This window comes from Filicampus tigris, chromosome 14 (genome assembly GCF_054856515.1).
Source record: "Filicampus tigris isolate MCC_2025a chromosome 14, RoL_Ftig_1.0, whole genome shotgun sequence".
Classification (NCBI taxonomy): Eukaryota; Metazoa; Chordata; class Actinopteri; order Syngnathiformes; family Syngnathidae; genus Filicampus; species Filicampus tigris.
The window spans coordinates 15952384-15969391 of NC_141230.1; the positions used below are offsets into that span (position 1 = coordinate 15952384).

Genomic DNA, 17008 nt, shown 5'->3' on the forward strand with positions numbered 1-17008 from the left:
GCTGCTGGCCCCGCCCCTCGTCCGCATCACTTTCCGCCTTCCCTACGGGAGAAAATTTTACTTTTTGCAATCCAGCCAGTCCTCCAGTCTGCCTTTAGCCACCAGTACAGATAACTGAAAAATACAATTCCAACCTTTTATAATTTTTTATTTGGCTGCCACGAGGGGGATTGTGCTCTAAATGTGAGCCATCCAGACTGGCTCTGCAGCCCATTTCGTACACAATGGGTATTTAAAGGAGAAAAAGCAGCAAATATTTTTTTCTTCTGTTCTGCCGTGACACTTGAACGCACCATGCAGCATCCGAGGGCATGGCGAGCTGTGCTGCTCCTCACCATCATGTTTCACACGGGGCTGTCAGACAGATACGGTAAGGTGGAGGGTTGGATGGTCGAGTTCTTTATTTTTTTAATTTTTTTTATTTTACCAGACATCCTTCACAAGGCTGTGACTTCTGTTATCGACATCGTGCTTGTGTCTTTATGTGATTTATTTTGCTATGCAAACAGTAGATTATGATCTGTAACAGTGACGAATGATTAGCTACAGGATGCCAAGTGAGGAGTGATAAGGAGTGCATTTGCATTCTCTGTTAATGCATTTTTCAAATAGAGATAACAACCATATGGCCACTACTTTACTACCATTTACCACTATGCGTCTTGTTCAAGATTATACCGTCACATTTACAATAAAATACATATATTAAAAAATATATATATATTTATTTTGGGGGTCGGTGGGTTGTTTATCTTTTGATTCATTTTTTTCTTTCGCCTGTTTTTAAGATCATATTAGTAAAGAGTAAATAGACTTTAAGTTAAAAAAAAGAGTCAATATGGAGTCACTATTTCTCTACATGATTGAATTAAGTCATTAAATTGTTTTTGATTAATAAACAAAATACATCTTAATATTAAAAGAGAATGTTATTTCCAATCCTGCATGAATCTACAAGTGAAGTGAATAATGTCCTTGGCTTAGTAGAAATTACAAGATATAAAGTCCTTTTTCCCTGTAAATTCATAGGAAGAAAAAAAAACACTGCTGAAAATTTGCCGTAGATTAACCTTTCACAAATTCAAAAATATTAGTCAACAACAAATGTTCTACACATTTATAAGTCTTAACAAGTGCACCTGTTCTCATGTGGGTTTATTTTGCAAGTATTGCTTTGAATTTGGGGCGGCACAGTGGACGACTGGTTAGCACGTCTGGTTAGCACGTCCGCCTCACAGTTCAGAGGTTCTGGGTTGATCCCGGCTCCGGCCTCCCTGTGTGGAGTTTGCATGTTCTCCCCGTGCCTGCGTGGGTTTTCTCCGGGTACTCCGGTTTCTTCCCACATTCCAAAAACATGCATGGTAGGTTGATTGGACACTCTAGGTGTGATTGTGTGTGCGGTTGTTTGTTTGTCTCTGTGTGCCCTGCGATTGGCTGGCAACCAATTCAGGGTGTCCCTCGTCTCCTGCCCAAAGACTGCTGGGATAGGCTCCAGCACGCCCGCGACCCTTGTGAGGATAAGCGGTAAAGATAATGGATGGATGCTTTGAATGTGAGGATGTTAAGAATCCGTTCAATCTATTATATTCTTATAGTCAACAAGGTATAAATAAGGATAATTCTGGCTTTTAAACTAAATAATGTTACTATAGAAATTGTACTGCGTCATTGATTGTAACATAATTTGTCTTTTGTAAGTAAGAATCATTAAAAAGAGGTGAGAAAGTGTCATGGCAACTCAGCTGGAAATAATACATCCCTTTTATTCATTCATGCGGAAATACCGTTTTTTTCTTCCATCTCTGTTCCTTCAAACAAGAATCTGACCAGGCACATGCAACCACTATGAGGTTTGCATTATATGCTGTCACCAGCCATCCTCTATAAGACATATTGTAATTGACCCTGAGACAATACACACTTCACCATTGAAAGTGTACTAAATGCGGTTATAAATAATGTGAATGCATTGATAGCATTGATAAAACAGATTTTGCTCAAATTCTAGAACCTCACACATGATTAAAAAATAGTGTTGAGAGTTTGGGATATCCATGTTTACTATAACTGGGGAAGCAAATAGTTCAAAATCTTTTTTTTACCGTATCGTTTTCAAATGTTGTTTCTAATATTTGGTTACCTTCTTAATCATCATAAAAGGGGCTCAAAACCTCTTCTTTGAGATTATTTTTTAACTTCATTTCTTCATTTTTAACTTCATTTCCAACCACAGACATACAAACATTCTTCAACATTGTCAATCAAAGCTGGGCACAGAATCGTTGTAGGTATGGAGAAGGTTACGATCCATTCATGATGTGTCCATATTTAGATAAACACATGCTTGGTGTTGACTTTGTTGTTGTGTTGACCATATACAAATGGAGAGCAGAGAGCTGCAAATCAGACAGGCAAGACAGCGATAACCACTCTTTACCTGAAGCGCTTGCGCCCTATCTAATGCCAAACACCTGCTCATTCACACAAAACCTAAATCTTATTCCCTTTAGACCTGATGAGAAACAACAGAAGCGATTTAAAATTAAAAAATGTCGAACCGTGACAATGCTGCAATTGTGGCGTTTTTGAAAAGAAGAAATTATAAAACTGTTGGATCAAGAAATTTACTACACATGCAGGATTTGCTTTTAAAAATGTATTTTGTAGCTCGGGGGTTGGCACAGTGTTGGAGTGGTTAGAACATCTGCCTCACATTTCTGCGGTTGGGGGTTTGAATTCAAGCTGCGGCCTTCTTGTGTGGGTTTGATCACTTGGGTGAATGTTGTGATTGTTTTGTTTACGTCATCGTGCATTAGAGTGAAGCCATCACTATGTCAAAATTTGTTGAATTCAGATCAATTCACACATTTTACCTGTGGGCCTCGTTTGTTTTTCTCTGCATCAGGTTGCCTGTTTGAGAGAAAACTGTGCTCGAGGGATCAGTTTTGCTCAGATGGTAAGACACACGCACGCACGTACACAAACACTCATAGTGTTCACTTACGAATGTCCTGGTGTTTGCAATAAATGTATTGACAAAAGGCTTGTGCAGCAAAATCATGACAAATCAAGTCAAGGGATTTATTTCGCCCCATAGCAGCCCATGTGTCTAACTCCCGCTGTTACCTTCCCATCTCTTTCATTAGCTTTATCAAAGCCCCACCTCCCTGCACTCCTGTCTCCATGGCAACACTGACATCACGTTGAGGTCGCCACCCCCACAGTTGTTGTGCTAATACAGTGATGAGTCACTGACACAGGCTTACGCACTTCTCGGTGGAAATTGCACTTACGCACATAGCATAACCGTAGCACAGAATACAAAATGTGTCTGCCCATTCAGTCCAGAAGCAAACTGAGTTGGAGCATTTGTTTCTCAAATGGGGGTAATGCCGCCAACTGTTCATGAACACACAATTCCTGGGATCATAGAGATATGTTTAACTAGGGTTCTTTTCGGCCAGGAGAAAATGCACGGAGATATACAGTAATTCTGTCTGACTGCGTTCCCAATAAATATCCATCACAATACAACCAATCACAGAAGTATATCAAACGCTCATGTTACACAGAAAAACTGAAGATGCATATGTATATAAATGCATACAGATCCACACTTCTGCATGACTATGCAGCCAAACAGGACAGGTCAAGAGAAAGAGACAGAGAGAAAAAAGAGAGAGAGAGAGGGAGAGAGAGAGAGAGAGAGAGAGAGAGAGAGAGAGAGAGAGAGAGAGAGAGAGAGAGACTTGCATATATCTCACATTGACTAACAGCTAATAAACTTCAACAGCTGCCACATTGCATTTGGGTAAAGGGGGCATCTACCTTGACTCAACAAATTCATTCTATTATCTATGTAAACAGTGAATGATTGCTGCATAATATATTGTGCAGTTTATCTTCAATTGAACATTTCAATTACAGAACAATCACTAAGAGAGCAGGTTTTTCAAATGGTACCATTTTGTCCAGTCGGCCACCAACGTCACGGGCTGCAGCAAACTGTGCAGCATGTGCTTTACATAATTAAAGAAACAACAATTAAAAGCATTTCAAAACCAAATCAAAATCCAACATTCTGGTAAAAGCGCAAACATCTTGCATGGCGGCGGAAAAATAAAAAAACACTAATTGCCTAAAAGTGTCAATATCAAATGGGTATTCATACAACATATGATTTTAGCCGCATTGTTTTCTAATTCATTGACTGCACAGAGAGTCTCCAGGCTTCACTTTGAACTCATTTTAAATGTGAAATTATGAATATACTCTAGTATTATTGGAAAACAGAAGATAAATATTGTATCTATGTATTATCTACTGTATTGTTACGGCTTGGGGGCAGCTGGCTGGATCTCGCTTCATATCCAGAAATGTAATTTTTGTTGTGAAAGATCATTTTACACAACATGGCACTTTTGATTGATTAATTTTTTTGCATAACCCAGCTAACTAAATATTTTTAAAAAGCACCACATGTTTGATTAAAATCAATTATAAGGCACTATTTATTGTACATTACAACTGAGTTTTTTTAATTTAGTGTATTTTGTTCTGCAGGTTGAGAGCTACATTTTAAATTCCAGTCACAGGTCTAAGAAAAAAGAATTGAAGCAAAATCGTACATATTATGCATATTTCAGGGTTGGAAAAAAAGACGGTTCTCTTTGATATACAAGTATAATTAGAAGCTAAAAAAAACACATTAATCCACTTTAATCTGCTCATTGTAACAATTCACAGTGTCACCATAGCAGGCGGGTTTGTGTCAGATTTAGAGGGCGGACCGAAAGACTGCAGTGACTCATCGCTGCGCCAGAAAAACATCCTCTCGGTTTTGGTCATTCTCTCACATTGCAGTGAAAGTTCAAGTTTTTTTTTTTTCATTATTTAATAGTATTTTGCATTCATAACTCCCCAGGATTCAGATTTAAAATTGAAGGATTATGTCTGTATAAATCACATAGATAGATGATCAAGTCAGTAGTAGGAGTAGTAGTCATGTTGTTGCCATGAGGCTGCCTGCAGGTAAGAAGAAAATGTTCACAAGGGTTGGTGACAGTAAAAGGCAATTGTTGAGGGTAGTGTGGCAATCAGGATAGAATGTGTGGGCTGTACTTCACTTGTATGAGTCAGTTAAGTGCTACTGTGGCCACACGGGATAGAAAGGTAGCATCAGGAAAGCTTTGCATATTTCATACTGAGGGTAAGTAAAAGGCAGTGTACTGCAGGGATTGAGGGAGGTTCAGTTTCAATATTGACCAAAAAAAAATAGACAAAATATTTTCCAGTGCACAGTGCACTGTAAGTTACAATGAATGTGCCTGTGTTTATGCTCACCAGATGGCCTGTTTGGTCAGTGTAGCAGTTCTAAGCAGGACCGGGTCCAGTACCAAGTGACAGTTCCTGTACTTAAGAGAATGCAGGAAGTCCTTAAACAGCTCATGCTACAAGGTAAGTTTGTGATGCTGTAGAACTGTAGGGGCAGCCTTGGAGTCAAGTAAAACAAGGCAACCCCCCCCCAAAAAATATTTTCATTAATATGTTCTATGTGCCTTCATAGTCTAAACATGGCGACCAACCACGGCTCACCAAGAAGAGCCATGATTGGTTGTTACCTGAGCCCTGAGCAACTGTGATGTCATTCTCAGTTGACAGAAGTGACAAAATGGCCGCCCCCTGAGATGGCCAAAAACGGATGGATTTTACTGCTTTAACCCATTCAGTGCCAAAAACGTTTTTGTATGTCTTTTCACAGTCCAGAAATTCAACCCCAGGAACTTATTTATATATTTTTTTTCAATTTTGTTTAAACATTAAGGTAAAAGAGGGTCTGAAAATGTCTGGCACTGAATTAACTCATATTCCAAAAACACAATATTAATCAGAATGCCATGTTTCGTTTAATGGACTTGCATAAAACATATTCTTGAAAAGAAAATCTTTGGGTTGACTTCCTCTTTAACTCATTTACTGCCAGACATTTATTTTCAGACACTCTTTTACCCTAACGTTTGAACAAAAATGAAAAAAAATATAAATAAATTCCTTGGATGGAATGGCTGGACTGTGAAAAGACAAATACGTTTTCTCAATGGCAGTGAATGAGTTAAGTGGTAGCTAAACAATACTGTAGTGGTCACTCTCTGTCTGCACTTGCTTTTTTGTAGGTCTTTCCTGGCAAGATGACATCACACAATATATTTTATCAAAGGAACTGAAGAGAGTTCCTCACACCACCCAATCATCCAAACTGAACTCTTCTTCGCATGCTCCGTAAGTTCTCTCCAGCTGCAGTCATGTTTACTGAGACAGAAGTCAAGCGGAGGTGTCCGATCAATCCCTTCAATCCTCCCTCATCTGCAGTATAGCTCCCCCTGCACCTTATCTGTAATCCACCACTCCGTGTCCATCCTAATCCTTTTTGTTTCGGGCTGGGTTGCAAGGTCCAAACAGCACGTCTCCAAGTCAGGGTCTGCAGCACCTGCTGGCAACTACATGATTGTTGAGCCTCCTCGGTCGTCAATACAAATGCAGGGAGGCTCCATCAACCCTTACACCTACCAACAGGTTTGACTCACACACACACACACCTACACACATACGTACATCTAACTGAAGGCCACCATACATTCCTCAATTCCTAAAGTTATTTGAATGCCCCCAAAATGTCGGAACACTATAAAATGAAAACATGGCATCAGAACTAACGGATAATGCTGAAGTATGCATGCCGCACAATTAATGGGCACCTAGTGACTACATAAAACCCAGATAGTCTTAAGTTAACCGCAGATCGAAAGAAACTAAACAAACTGCTAATTATTTGTCTCAATCACAGCACAGGCACCAAGATGAAGCAGCAAGAGGAGGAGCCTATGGCCGCCCTGCCGCATGGTTGCAGGCCAATCAGAGAGAGCGAGATAGACAACTCCTTCAGCAGGCGTTGTCCGTCTATTTGGCTTCTGCACCATCTTCTTATCGCCACCGCGGGTCGACCTCCTTGGCGTCTGCAGGTAAAGACATTACCGATATTTAGCGTACAAATATTGTCACACACCTAGATATGCATCTTGCGATTTGGTTTTATCTAATAACGTATTCTCAGGCCTGCCGTATTACGATGATTTTCAAATGGAGATACCAGTGGACTATGCAGAAGATTATACTCTAGAGGAGAGACTTGGATCTACAAACAGGCAACCACCACTCCAAAATAAGGCCTCTCAGGTTTACAGAACCCAGTCAGGAAACAGCGGTGAGGAAACAACAATACTCGTATAGATGATGATACATATTTACTTATATGGGTATTTGTGCACCACTGTAAATGTGTTGTTGTTTTATAAAGTTGATGCTATTTCCTGTGTTAGATGGCTTGCTGCAAAAAATGTCAGGCGTCCTACAGAGGTACGGAGTTGACCCTAAAGAGCTCAGCCAAGAGCAGCTCTACAAATTAGCCCTCATACTACAACTGCTGCAAGCCCAAGACAAGACCCAAGGTATTATCACTACTATTTACCAAAGCGAATTTGTCCAGGGAAGAAATAAATTCACTGGTCCTTACACCTACAGCATGGGTGTCAAACTCATATTTGTCACGGGCCGCATCGTTATTACAGTGTCCTTCGGAGGGCCGTTTTGAATGTAAGACCATAGAAATGTATGACCGCCTTATATTATCACATTTCACTACAAATTGATGGATAACTGGTCTTGAAATCAGAAGCCAGTAAATAATTGTTTGTTCAAATGTTTCTCAATTAATTTTAAAAGAGGGATGGATTAAAAAATGATTGCAATATCTCATATTGCAGTGTTGTTAAAAGTGATGACAATTTGCAAGAATCATGACCTCAACGCACTTGATTTACATTCACGGGCCACATAAAATGATGTCGCGGCCTTGGGCCTTGAATTTGATACCAGTGACCTACAGGAAATAATAATGGGATATAATATGGAGTTCATATGGATTGTACAGTTAACACTATACTACTGTAGCTGCTTCTACTCTTCTGGAAGGACTTGATCAAAGATTTGGTGTCTGTGTCTATGTCTGTGTCTGTGCGAATTTTCATAACATTTGGGGGAAATAAAGGGTCTAGTAAAATCAATTTAGAAGATGAAATTTTAGTTGAATAAACTTTGTTTGCTTTGTGTCTCTCTATACAGATCCAAATGAGAAGGACCTTGTCACTCTTACGGAGGTATGTTCAATGTTAGGATTCTCAGTCAACTCTGGTTATCACTTAAATTAGTTGCTGGTTGCCTCGAATGGGCGCCTAGATAGAAGTGTAGCTCTCATAAGAAATGAATTCATTTTGATTAGGTGCTAAAGCAAAAGTCTCAGCCCGAGAAACTTAACCCTGTGTGCACTTGTGACAGTCACCCTCGCCTAATAGAGTTTTCCTGTCTAAATAAATGCAGCTCTTTAAAACAGACACCATGCCTAGGAAGCCGGAGAAGCTTGCTTCTGTCCCCGCTGCACCTGATGCCCCTCAGGCCCCCCAACCTGTGTCAGCTGCAACCACACCTACGACAAAGAGCACAGAGCTCCCCCCGTCTGCCTCCCGAACCCCACTGGTTGCTTCTGGAGGAGAAGCAGGTTTGGAGAACGAGGGAGTACCGCAAGTTGAGGCGACAGGGCCCAAAGAGGAGTATGGCTACATCATCACAAACCAGAGGTGAGTATCAGATGCAAAAATCAATATCTAATGCAGTGGTTCTCGAACCTTTTACACCAAGTACCACCTCCAAAAATACTTAGGTTCCACCATAGTACCACCATAATGACTAACATCAAAGTACAGTGATGTAATAAGCTTAAAGGGTCATTAAAAATTAGTTAAAGGTTGTACTCCTAAAAAGTATAGCTGTATTTATTATTGTAAGGCATCGCAACATTAAGTGCAGTTTGAATATTAACAATGCACTTCGATACAGAAAAAGACAAACTGTACTTAATGATTCATTTAAAATGTCCTGCACATTAAAAGTTAAATAAAAACTATACTCAATTTTTAGAACAGTTTTTAGAAATCAAATACAAATGTATTGGCTGTGCTTTAAAGTGAAATACAACTGAACTGTGCTTAAAAATGTACTGTTTTGCAGGCCTGCAAAACATAAGTGGTACTCATACCACTTCTTTAAAAATAAATAAATAAACATTGCTCTGTTGCATTCTACTAGTTTTGATTGTATGATTAATTATTTGTTTGTATTTGGATTCATAATTTTACCTAGGAGTGCAACATAGAAGATATTTTTTTTTCTTAGAATTAAGGAAATCCAATCGCATGCATTTTTTAGTTTTTGAGTTGATTAATGAAGTAGACATTTTAGTTATTATTGCAAAATAAATTCTGGTATGGTATTCCAAACGTATTATTTTCTCTGTGGAGGGGGTGATGGGCATTTAAACAGTGATGGAATAGCATAATAAAGGTTATCTTTTCCAGTCATCTAAGTTTGTATGACGGTGTGAAGCTTCTGGAGCTACTGGCTGAGAAAATACACCTGACAACCAGCAGCTTCATCAATATAAGGTGTGACTATTAGGATGTGTGTTTTATCCAATGCAGCCAGTTTATTTTACAGCAAATACAAACAACGATCTCTGTTGACAGTTTGTGTGTGCATGTGTGCTTTGCGCCACTAGTGTGCTGGGACCGGCACTGACATTTCGTATGCGCCAGAATGAACACAATATGACAGCTGCAGAGGTGGCAGCTAAAGCCGGTGAGACTAAGAAAACAAACATACACATGCAGCTTTGTACCCACGCAAGTTGTATTTTCTCACATTCAAAGTGAATCTCACCAAGCTTTTTTTTTCCCTCTTACAGTCGACACTGACACATTTGTTTGTTTCCTACTAAAGTGTCTGTAAAGAACTTCTTGGAGTCTGAGACAAGCCTGAAGATTGTACAGACTGGTGTGGGAGAGGTACAGTACGCATGCAGTGTTCAACAAATAGTACTGCGTATTAGGCTGCCTCTCATAAAAAAGAGAAGAGACTATCCAGCATCATGATGTGCTTTAATAAATTCTCTTTTTTAAGTCTCACTAAGATCTTTTTATCAATTGACTCCGGAGCGGGGAATTTCAAATGCACATTTTCATACCCAAGTTTGAGCTTGACTGAGAAGTCTGAAATTAACCAAGCATCATATTCAATCACTAAAACGTTTTTTTTTTCTTTTTTCAGTTCAGGAAGGCAAATGAATAACTAGAATTTGATATAATTTTCAAGAAATAATATGATTTATTGTATCTTGTCTGTTTTTTTTTTCTCTCGTAAAACAGATATAACAATGACTACCGGTAATTTTACTGTAGCATTTCTTCATATTTCTTTTCTTTTCAGAAAACAGAAAAAAAAGAAACTTCTACATGCAGATGTATGAGCCAATTCAGAATCATAAGGATTTAATAACCAGTGCTGTTAATTTAAGGCAGCTCTATGTAAAGCAAGAAAAGGTTACATTTTGTTGAAGAGAGGAATTTATTTTCTGCCGTTGCCCTTTGCTTTCTAAGGAATGAGATGCAGTAGTGTAGATTTGCACTGCTTTCTTACTGAGATTACTGAGAACCCATCAGTATGATACAGAACACTGCCAAAGCGCTGCAATCTACAACCACAATAATATTCATTTCCAATAGATTAATACCTCTCTGGATTTGTCAGGAAAAAAATTAACAAAAGCAACTATTGTTCGGATGACAGTACTTTGAACTCAGCTCAAGTGTTGGATCTCATTAGGCTTGATTTGAATGTACTTAAGACACGTCCTACATTTTTCTGTCGGGTACATTTTTTTCCATACCCAGTGTGCGTGCATGAATGTTCCTGAGTGAATGAATGACAACACAGCTTACAGAGCACCAATTCACTTGTTGCCATGGTGCTTTGTCTCCTCTCCCCCAATGTGGCGCCCAGATCCTAGGTGCTATGACAACAGGTGTCATTAACCTATTCCTCTGTTCCCACTGACTGCATGCATGAGTCATCTCCAGTGATTTTTTTTTCTCAAATAATGGATTATCAACAAAAGGCCATTTTTATGTGAATGTCAGGTTAGTGTGCAAGTACAACAGTGTGGGAAGTAGTTACATTATAATATTGCAGATATGTAGGCCTACTGTATATAAACAAAATGCATTTGTGTGTGTGTGTGTGTGTGTGTGTGTGTGGGTGTGTGTCTGTGTGTGTGTGTGTGTGCATGCGTTTTTCCAGAGGGCAAATGCACAGGGTCTCCCTCAGGTAGCCAGGGTTTCCCAGGGCTCCAGTGGAACGGTCATCACACTAGTTTCCATGGCAGTGGTAGGAGGAGTCTTGATACTAGCTGTGGCCATCGCTTGCCTCAGACACTATGCTCACCAAGTGGCCAATGGCAAACTTGGTCTCGGACCAGAGGGAGGTCCCGAAACACACTTTGATTATCAGGTAAGGCAACAGCGTTTTGCGTCGTTTACTTTCAGACACTAATTTACAACATTGCTGATTTCTAATAATTATACTTCATCAATGTGCTGCATCATAGACTTAAGTATGTCCACAACTGCATTAATTTGCCCTAAAGTATTTTCACTCCACATATACAGTATATTCTCGAGGAAATGCAGTTTGTACATTGTCTTATTATACTCTATAGCAATCATATATTATATATGTGTATATACTGTTAAGATATATGTACCATGACATCTGTACAGTGAACCCTCCATATTTGCAGGGAGTAGAAGGGACCAAGCAAATAGCAAAAATCTGCGACTACCCCCCAAAGTTTGCTAATTGCCTATAGATGCCACATGATGGTGGCAAAGCACAGCTTTTCTCTAAATGGGGCTCATCAACTCAATTCAGCATAGTTCCTTGACACCCAGAGCATACACGCGTCAGCAAATGAGGGCGGGCGGTAATCCTCAAAAGGCTGTAAAAACAACACAAAAAACAAACATATTAACTGGGACAATGGTGAACGCTTCATCTGAAAAATTACATTTTCCTGGGACAAAAAGTAAGACATGCGGCCAACTAATTGTTTTTTTTTCTGCGCCTGCCTTACGCACCTTTTATCTAGTATGCGCATTCTCCTGTCCAGACTTCTGACACGCCCACCATACATAACCTGGGAATTTGCAGAGGTGGGCATTTTACTATTATATTTACTGTATACTATATATACTATATATTTTGCTGGTCCGTTATTCGTCAGCCGTAAGCGGACAGGGTACTCGTCCGTCATTCATCAGTCCGTCATTTTTCGTGACGAGCCGAATTGTAATCATCAATCCGTCAGTCAGTCTGTCGTTTAAGTCTATCAGAAGTCCGTTGGTCCGTCAGTCGGTCCCCCCCAAAAAACGTCAGAAAATGGGTATCTGCCAGTGACGGACTGATGGACTGTCACTGATGGACGCAGTTAGTGGCGATTACACTGACGGATGAAAAACCACTTCCGTCATTCATCAGTCATTCTATTCTAAAATGTGTTCCGTCAATCATCAGCAAAACGGGCGTCCATCAGTCTGACGGAATGCCCACCTCTGCTAGTACATGGACCGTATCTGGCTATGAAGGACATCAAAATAATTATTTCGGTTTCCATATGGCTCGGTATTCACACGTAATTGCACAACAAGCTACTGTGGGTTGAGTTATGTATCACTGGTCCACCTCTCCCTTGTCTCTATCGCATATTCAGGAGTTATGTCGACAGCACATGGCATCCAAATCATCTCTGTGCCGCCAGGACTGTGTGGGTGCCGCAAGTAGTGGCATGGCAGGTTCCACCGCCAATGCCGGCGGTCGACGGGGAACGGATACATCCCGCGTGAGCAGCGTTTCGTCCCAATTCAGCGATGGACCGCAGCACAGCCCGTCCTCCACCCACAGCTCGACTCCATCCTGGAGTGAGGAGCCTGCCCAGTCAAATATGGACATTTCCACGGGTCACATGATTCTGGTTTGTGAACACACAATCAGAGGGCAAAACGAACAGCGAAAACATGGCATTTATGTCCTGCATCTCTCTGTCAGGCCTATATGGAGGACCACCTTCGTAACAAGGATCGCCTTCAGAAGGAGTGGGAGGCGCTTTGCTCCTACCAGGCTGACCCCAGTTCAGTGGCGGCAGCTCAAACTCCCAGCAACATGGCCAAAAACCGACAAGCTGAATCGCTCCCATGTCAGTTCATTCATGTGTTGTTTTTTTATCCAGCACATTTTCACATTCGAGGCCCAATTGGGTTTATGTATCAGTTATGTATTTGCTTTGTTTTATTCTTGATCACTCTCCACTTTTTCTTTGCAGACGATCACTCACGTGTGAAGCTGAAAAGGGAGATGAATCCCAGAAAACAAGATTACATCAATGCCAGCTTTATTGTAAGTCGTTTTCTATTTTAGTTTAGTTTATTAAAAGCACCACGTTTATCATTACACAATGCTTCACTCTCAATTGTTACATTTGGTACTTTAAAGATGTAAATTGCATATTTGTGTGATTTATGTTACTGTTGTTGGATTTCGAAATATAATTTTTCAATATCAAATTCAATACAAGATCTGTATTAAAATTCTGGTTTGCATACTGTACATAATATAGGTCATATGAAAACTGAATATCATACAATAGAAATCATTCTTAATATTAAAATATTCAGTGAGAGTACTATACAGTTTCTTATCAGTTAGTAATCTGATATATGTTCCGGTGCACTAACTCTGCTTTCTCCTTCTTCCATTTCAACCAATAGTTTGATCATGACCCTCGCCAGCCAGCGTATATCGCCACTCAGGGACCTCTGCCTCACACAGTGGCTGATTTTTGGCAGGTTAGTACATTATTGTGTACAATTCACACTTTCCATCATTTTATACATACAAAATAACTTGTGTACTGGTGAAAGTGAAACTTAAAGACCACTGTCGCATGTATGTGAAATGTCAGATATGTGAGCTAAGATGGGTACATAGCCATATATGTGCGTGTTCTTACTATACTTCAGATGGTTTGGGAAAATGGATGCACGGTGATCGTGATGATGTCCGCTCTGGCGGAGGATGGACAGAAACAGAGCGAAAGATACTGGCCTGATGAGGGTTCGTCACTCTACCACATCTATGAGGTAAGGTTTTGTTTTTTTGTCAAGTTGTACAGGACTTTTCATAACTAAAAAACAAAAACATGATGTTATGGTTCCCCCTGGTGACATACGAAGGTAGTGACTGATTAGCCATGATAGGTACACTTGCGCAATCAAGTGAGAAAAAAAACAACATTTTTTTATTGATAGATATTCTAAAGATATGGGAATTATTGCAGTTATAGTTTGTACGTGTGTTTAAATGAAATGGAATGATATAGTCAGTTTTGATTCCCTGCTGTCTCCGCTACCCTCTATAGGTGAACCTGGTGTCAGAACATATCTGGTGCAAGGACTTCCTGGTGCGTAGCTTCTACTTGAAGAATGTCCAGACACAAGAGACGAGAACCCTAACGCAGTTTCACCTACTGAGCTGGCCGGCTGACGGAATCCCCACCTCAACACGGCCGCTCCTTGACTTCCGCAGGTGTGAAAGCACACAAATGCACATGAACCCTGTACATGCCCTTGATTTGTGTTTACGCAAAGTGGAAAAGAAGATAGTGACCAGTTGAGTAGTCATTTATCAACACCTTCAGTTTTCATATTTGACTTCAACATTTCGTACACATCGTGTTGTGTCCTATCACGCATCATCAATATTTACTACACAACAATCTGTATAAAATGGCTTCAGATAGAGATACAATATACGGTGTGTGTAAAATGCTTCTCAGCTTCATCGCATCCTTATTGCCGTTTCCCATTTTGTGTTGTGTCCATTCCATTCACTGCTCCTTCTCTCTCTCCCTCTGTCCCAGTGCACATCTAGATGTGCAGGTTTGTATTCGAACATCTCCCAGTGTCATTTTTGCGGTTTGCAGCTAGTACTCTGGCTCCAGTTGCATAGTCACAAAAATGAGCATTGGCAGGTGTGACTGGCTACTGCAAGAGGGACAGTGAACCCGGGGCTTTCTACCATTTTCCCACCCCCACCATCTCATATATCTCATCTTGTTATCCTTGACTGCATTATTCATGTCATTCTTCTTCTTGGTCTGCTTTCTAATGGCTTTTAATTCAACCTCAAGCCACAAATAGCCGCGGCTGCATAATCCTATGTATGCAGTCATGAATCTCCTTCTCAAAACACTTCACTCTATTACAATTTGTCCCGTGAAAGAGGTCAGTAATGCACTCTTGTTGTGTCTTTCTTTCTCTCTATTTTCTTCTTCTATTTCCTCTCTTTGATGCTTTTCAGGAAGGTGAATAAATGCTACAGAGGTCGGTCCTGCCCTATTATTGTTCACTGCAGGTAAAAATAAATAAATAAATTATGATTGCACTACCTCACACAAATATCAGAAGTACAGGAAAACTGAGTTTCAAAATGTGTAACAAGCTCCACTTGCTTTTTGACCACTGTGGCCTCTGTTGTTAGGGTTAGGGTTTATGACTAGCAGAATACATTGTTTAATTGACAATTGCAACACCTGCACTTTGACAGAAAGTACTGTAAGACCAATTGATTCATGCTGTACTGTACATCGACAAAAGGTGGTTGCTATGTGTGCTCTGACCTTTCTTTTGCTGGGTCGCAACCACAGTGATGGGACTGGCAGGACTGGCACATACATTCTCATTGACATGGTGCTGAATCGCATGGCCAAAGGTGAGTCTGATCTGGCTTACATTAGCCATCTTGTATTATTGGTCCCCATTAAAGAAATGGTGGCAAACAGTGAGCGTGATAGCACTGTAAAAAAAAATAATAAGACGTATTAACTTCATGTTTGATTTCAGCTTCATGTCACCGTGTCAGTTATTAAAGCAAAATAAGTTTCTTGCTCTGCAAAAAAAGAAACAATTTGGCTGATTCTGTCTTTAGGAGTGAAGGAGATTGACATTGCTGCCACACTGGAACACGTCAGAGACCAGAGACCGGGCCTGGTTAGCACCAAGGTATCGATCACGTGTAATCCATTTGCAAATAAATGATTCCTATAGTACTTGACCCGTTTTTTTTCTCCTCACTGCTCATTCTCGCTTCTCCCACTCAGGACCAGTTTGAATTTGCACTGACAGCCGTTGCTGAGGAGGTGAATGCCATCTTGAAAGCCTTGCCACAGTGAATGGCGGCACCGACCGACACACACCGACCCCAAAATATTGTAATAAACCACATCCGCCAGCCGATTCACTTGAACGAAGCAGTCATGTACGAAAGTGCATACTGCAAAAACTTAAATCATTAACAGCATTTAATTTTATAATAAGACATTTTATAATAAAATCTATTATGTTGAAGTTTGTTTAAATATTTTTATTTTTCCCGCATTTTGGCCGTATGTGAATATGTATAATTATGAGCGGTTAAAAGAGAGAAGAGTACATGTACAGTGCCTGTGTGACTTTTGAATTTCTGTGGACCAGAGTACTGTAATGCTACTGTCTTGTTTGTGTCCATTTTAAGATATTTTTATAGTGAGGCTTGGCTTGGCTTCACACTGATTGTCTGCATTCATGTGTTTCTCTGTAACAAAGTTATGTACTTAAAAAAGTGTTTCTCTAGTCTAGGTCATCCTCAGTGTAAATTGTTTCATTTCTGTGCAGCTGTGTGATTAATGTAAATAATTCCCCCTGATGACTATATTTATTTCATGTAGCAGGCAGATAAAATATCTACAAAAATGTATTTTGGACTTAATAAATGAATAAATTTGTGATGTGATGCAGCAAAAGAAAAAAAAAATCAATTTATTACGACTGTCTTTTTGAACACTGAGGACTATTTTTGTGCCAGTTCAAGTCTGGCACAAGATCAAGGAATGACATACGATCACATCCACCACACGTCCACAGAGTTCAGAATCTGCCTACACCAGTTCACAATGATCAAATTCATTTGTATT

At 40.0% G+C, this 17008-nt stretch overlaps 1 protein-coding gene across 2 annotated transcripts; it reads left to right on the forward strand.

Annotated features, from left to right (window-relative positions):
- Positions 1 to 48: 48 nt before the first annotated feature.
- Positions 49 to 16852, forward strand: ptprna (protein tyrosine phosphatase receptor type Na). 2 transcript variants are annotated; one of them, XM_086051777.1, is made up of 24 exons: positions 49 to 370; positions 2906 to 2956; positions 5347 to 5457; positions 6174 to 6279; positions 6450 to 6573; positions 6845 to 7019; positions 7112 to 7261; positions 7377 to 7505; positions 8179 to 8213; positions 8434 to 8690; positions 9468 to 9554; positions 9668 to 9747; positions 9889 to 9953; positions 11245 to 11454; positions 12761 to 12973; positions 13048 to 13195; positions 13322 to 13395; positions 13767 to 13844; positions 14019 to 14138; positions 14417 to 14583; positions 15358 to 15411; positions 15704 to 15768; positions 15985 to 16058; positions 16157 to 16852. In XM_086051777.1, the coding sequence occupies exons 1-24, from the start codon at positions 295 to 297 to the stop codon at positions 16226 to 16228; spliced, it is 2721 nt and encodes a 906-aa protein (XP_085907903.1). In that variant the 5' UTR covers positions 49 to 294; the 3' UTR covers positions 16229 to 16852. The 2 variants fall into 2 exon arrangements, with proteins under 2 accessions (XP_085907903.1, XP_085907902.1); XM_086051776.1 differs by having other exon boundaries at positions 50 to 370; positions 12713 to 12973.
- Positions 16853 to 17008: the final 156 nt, after the last annotated feature.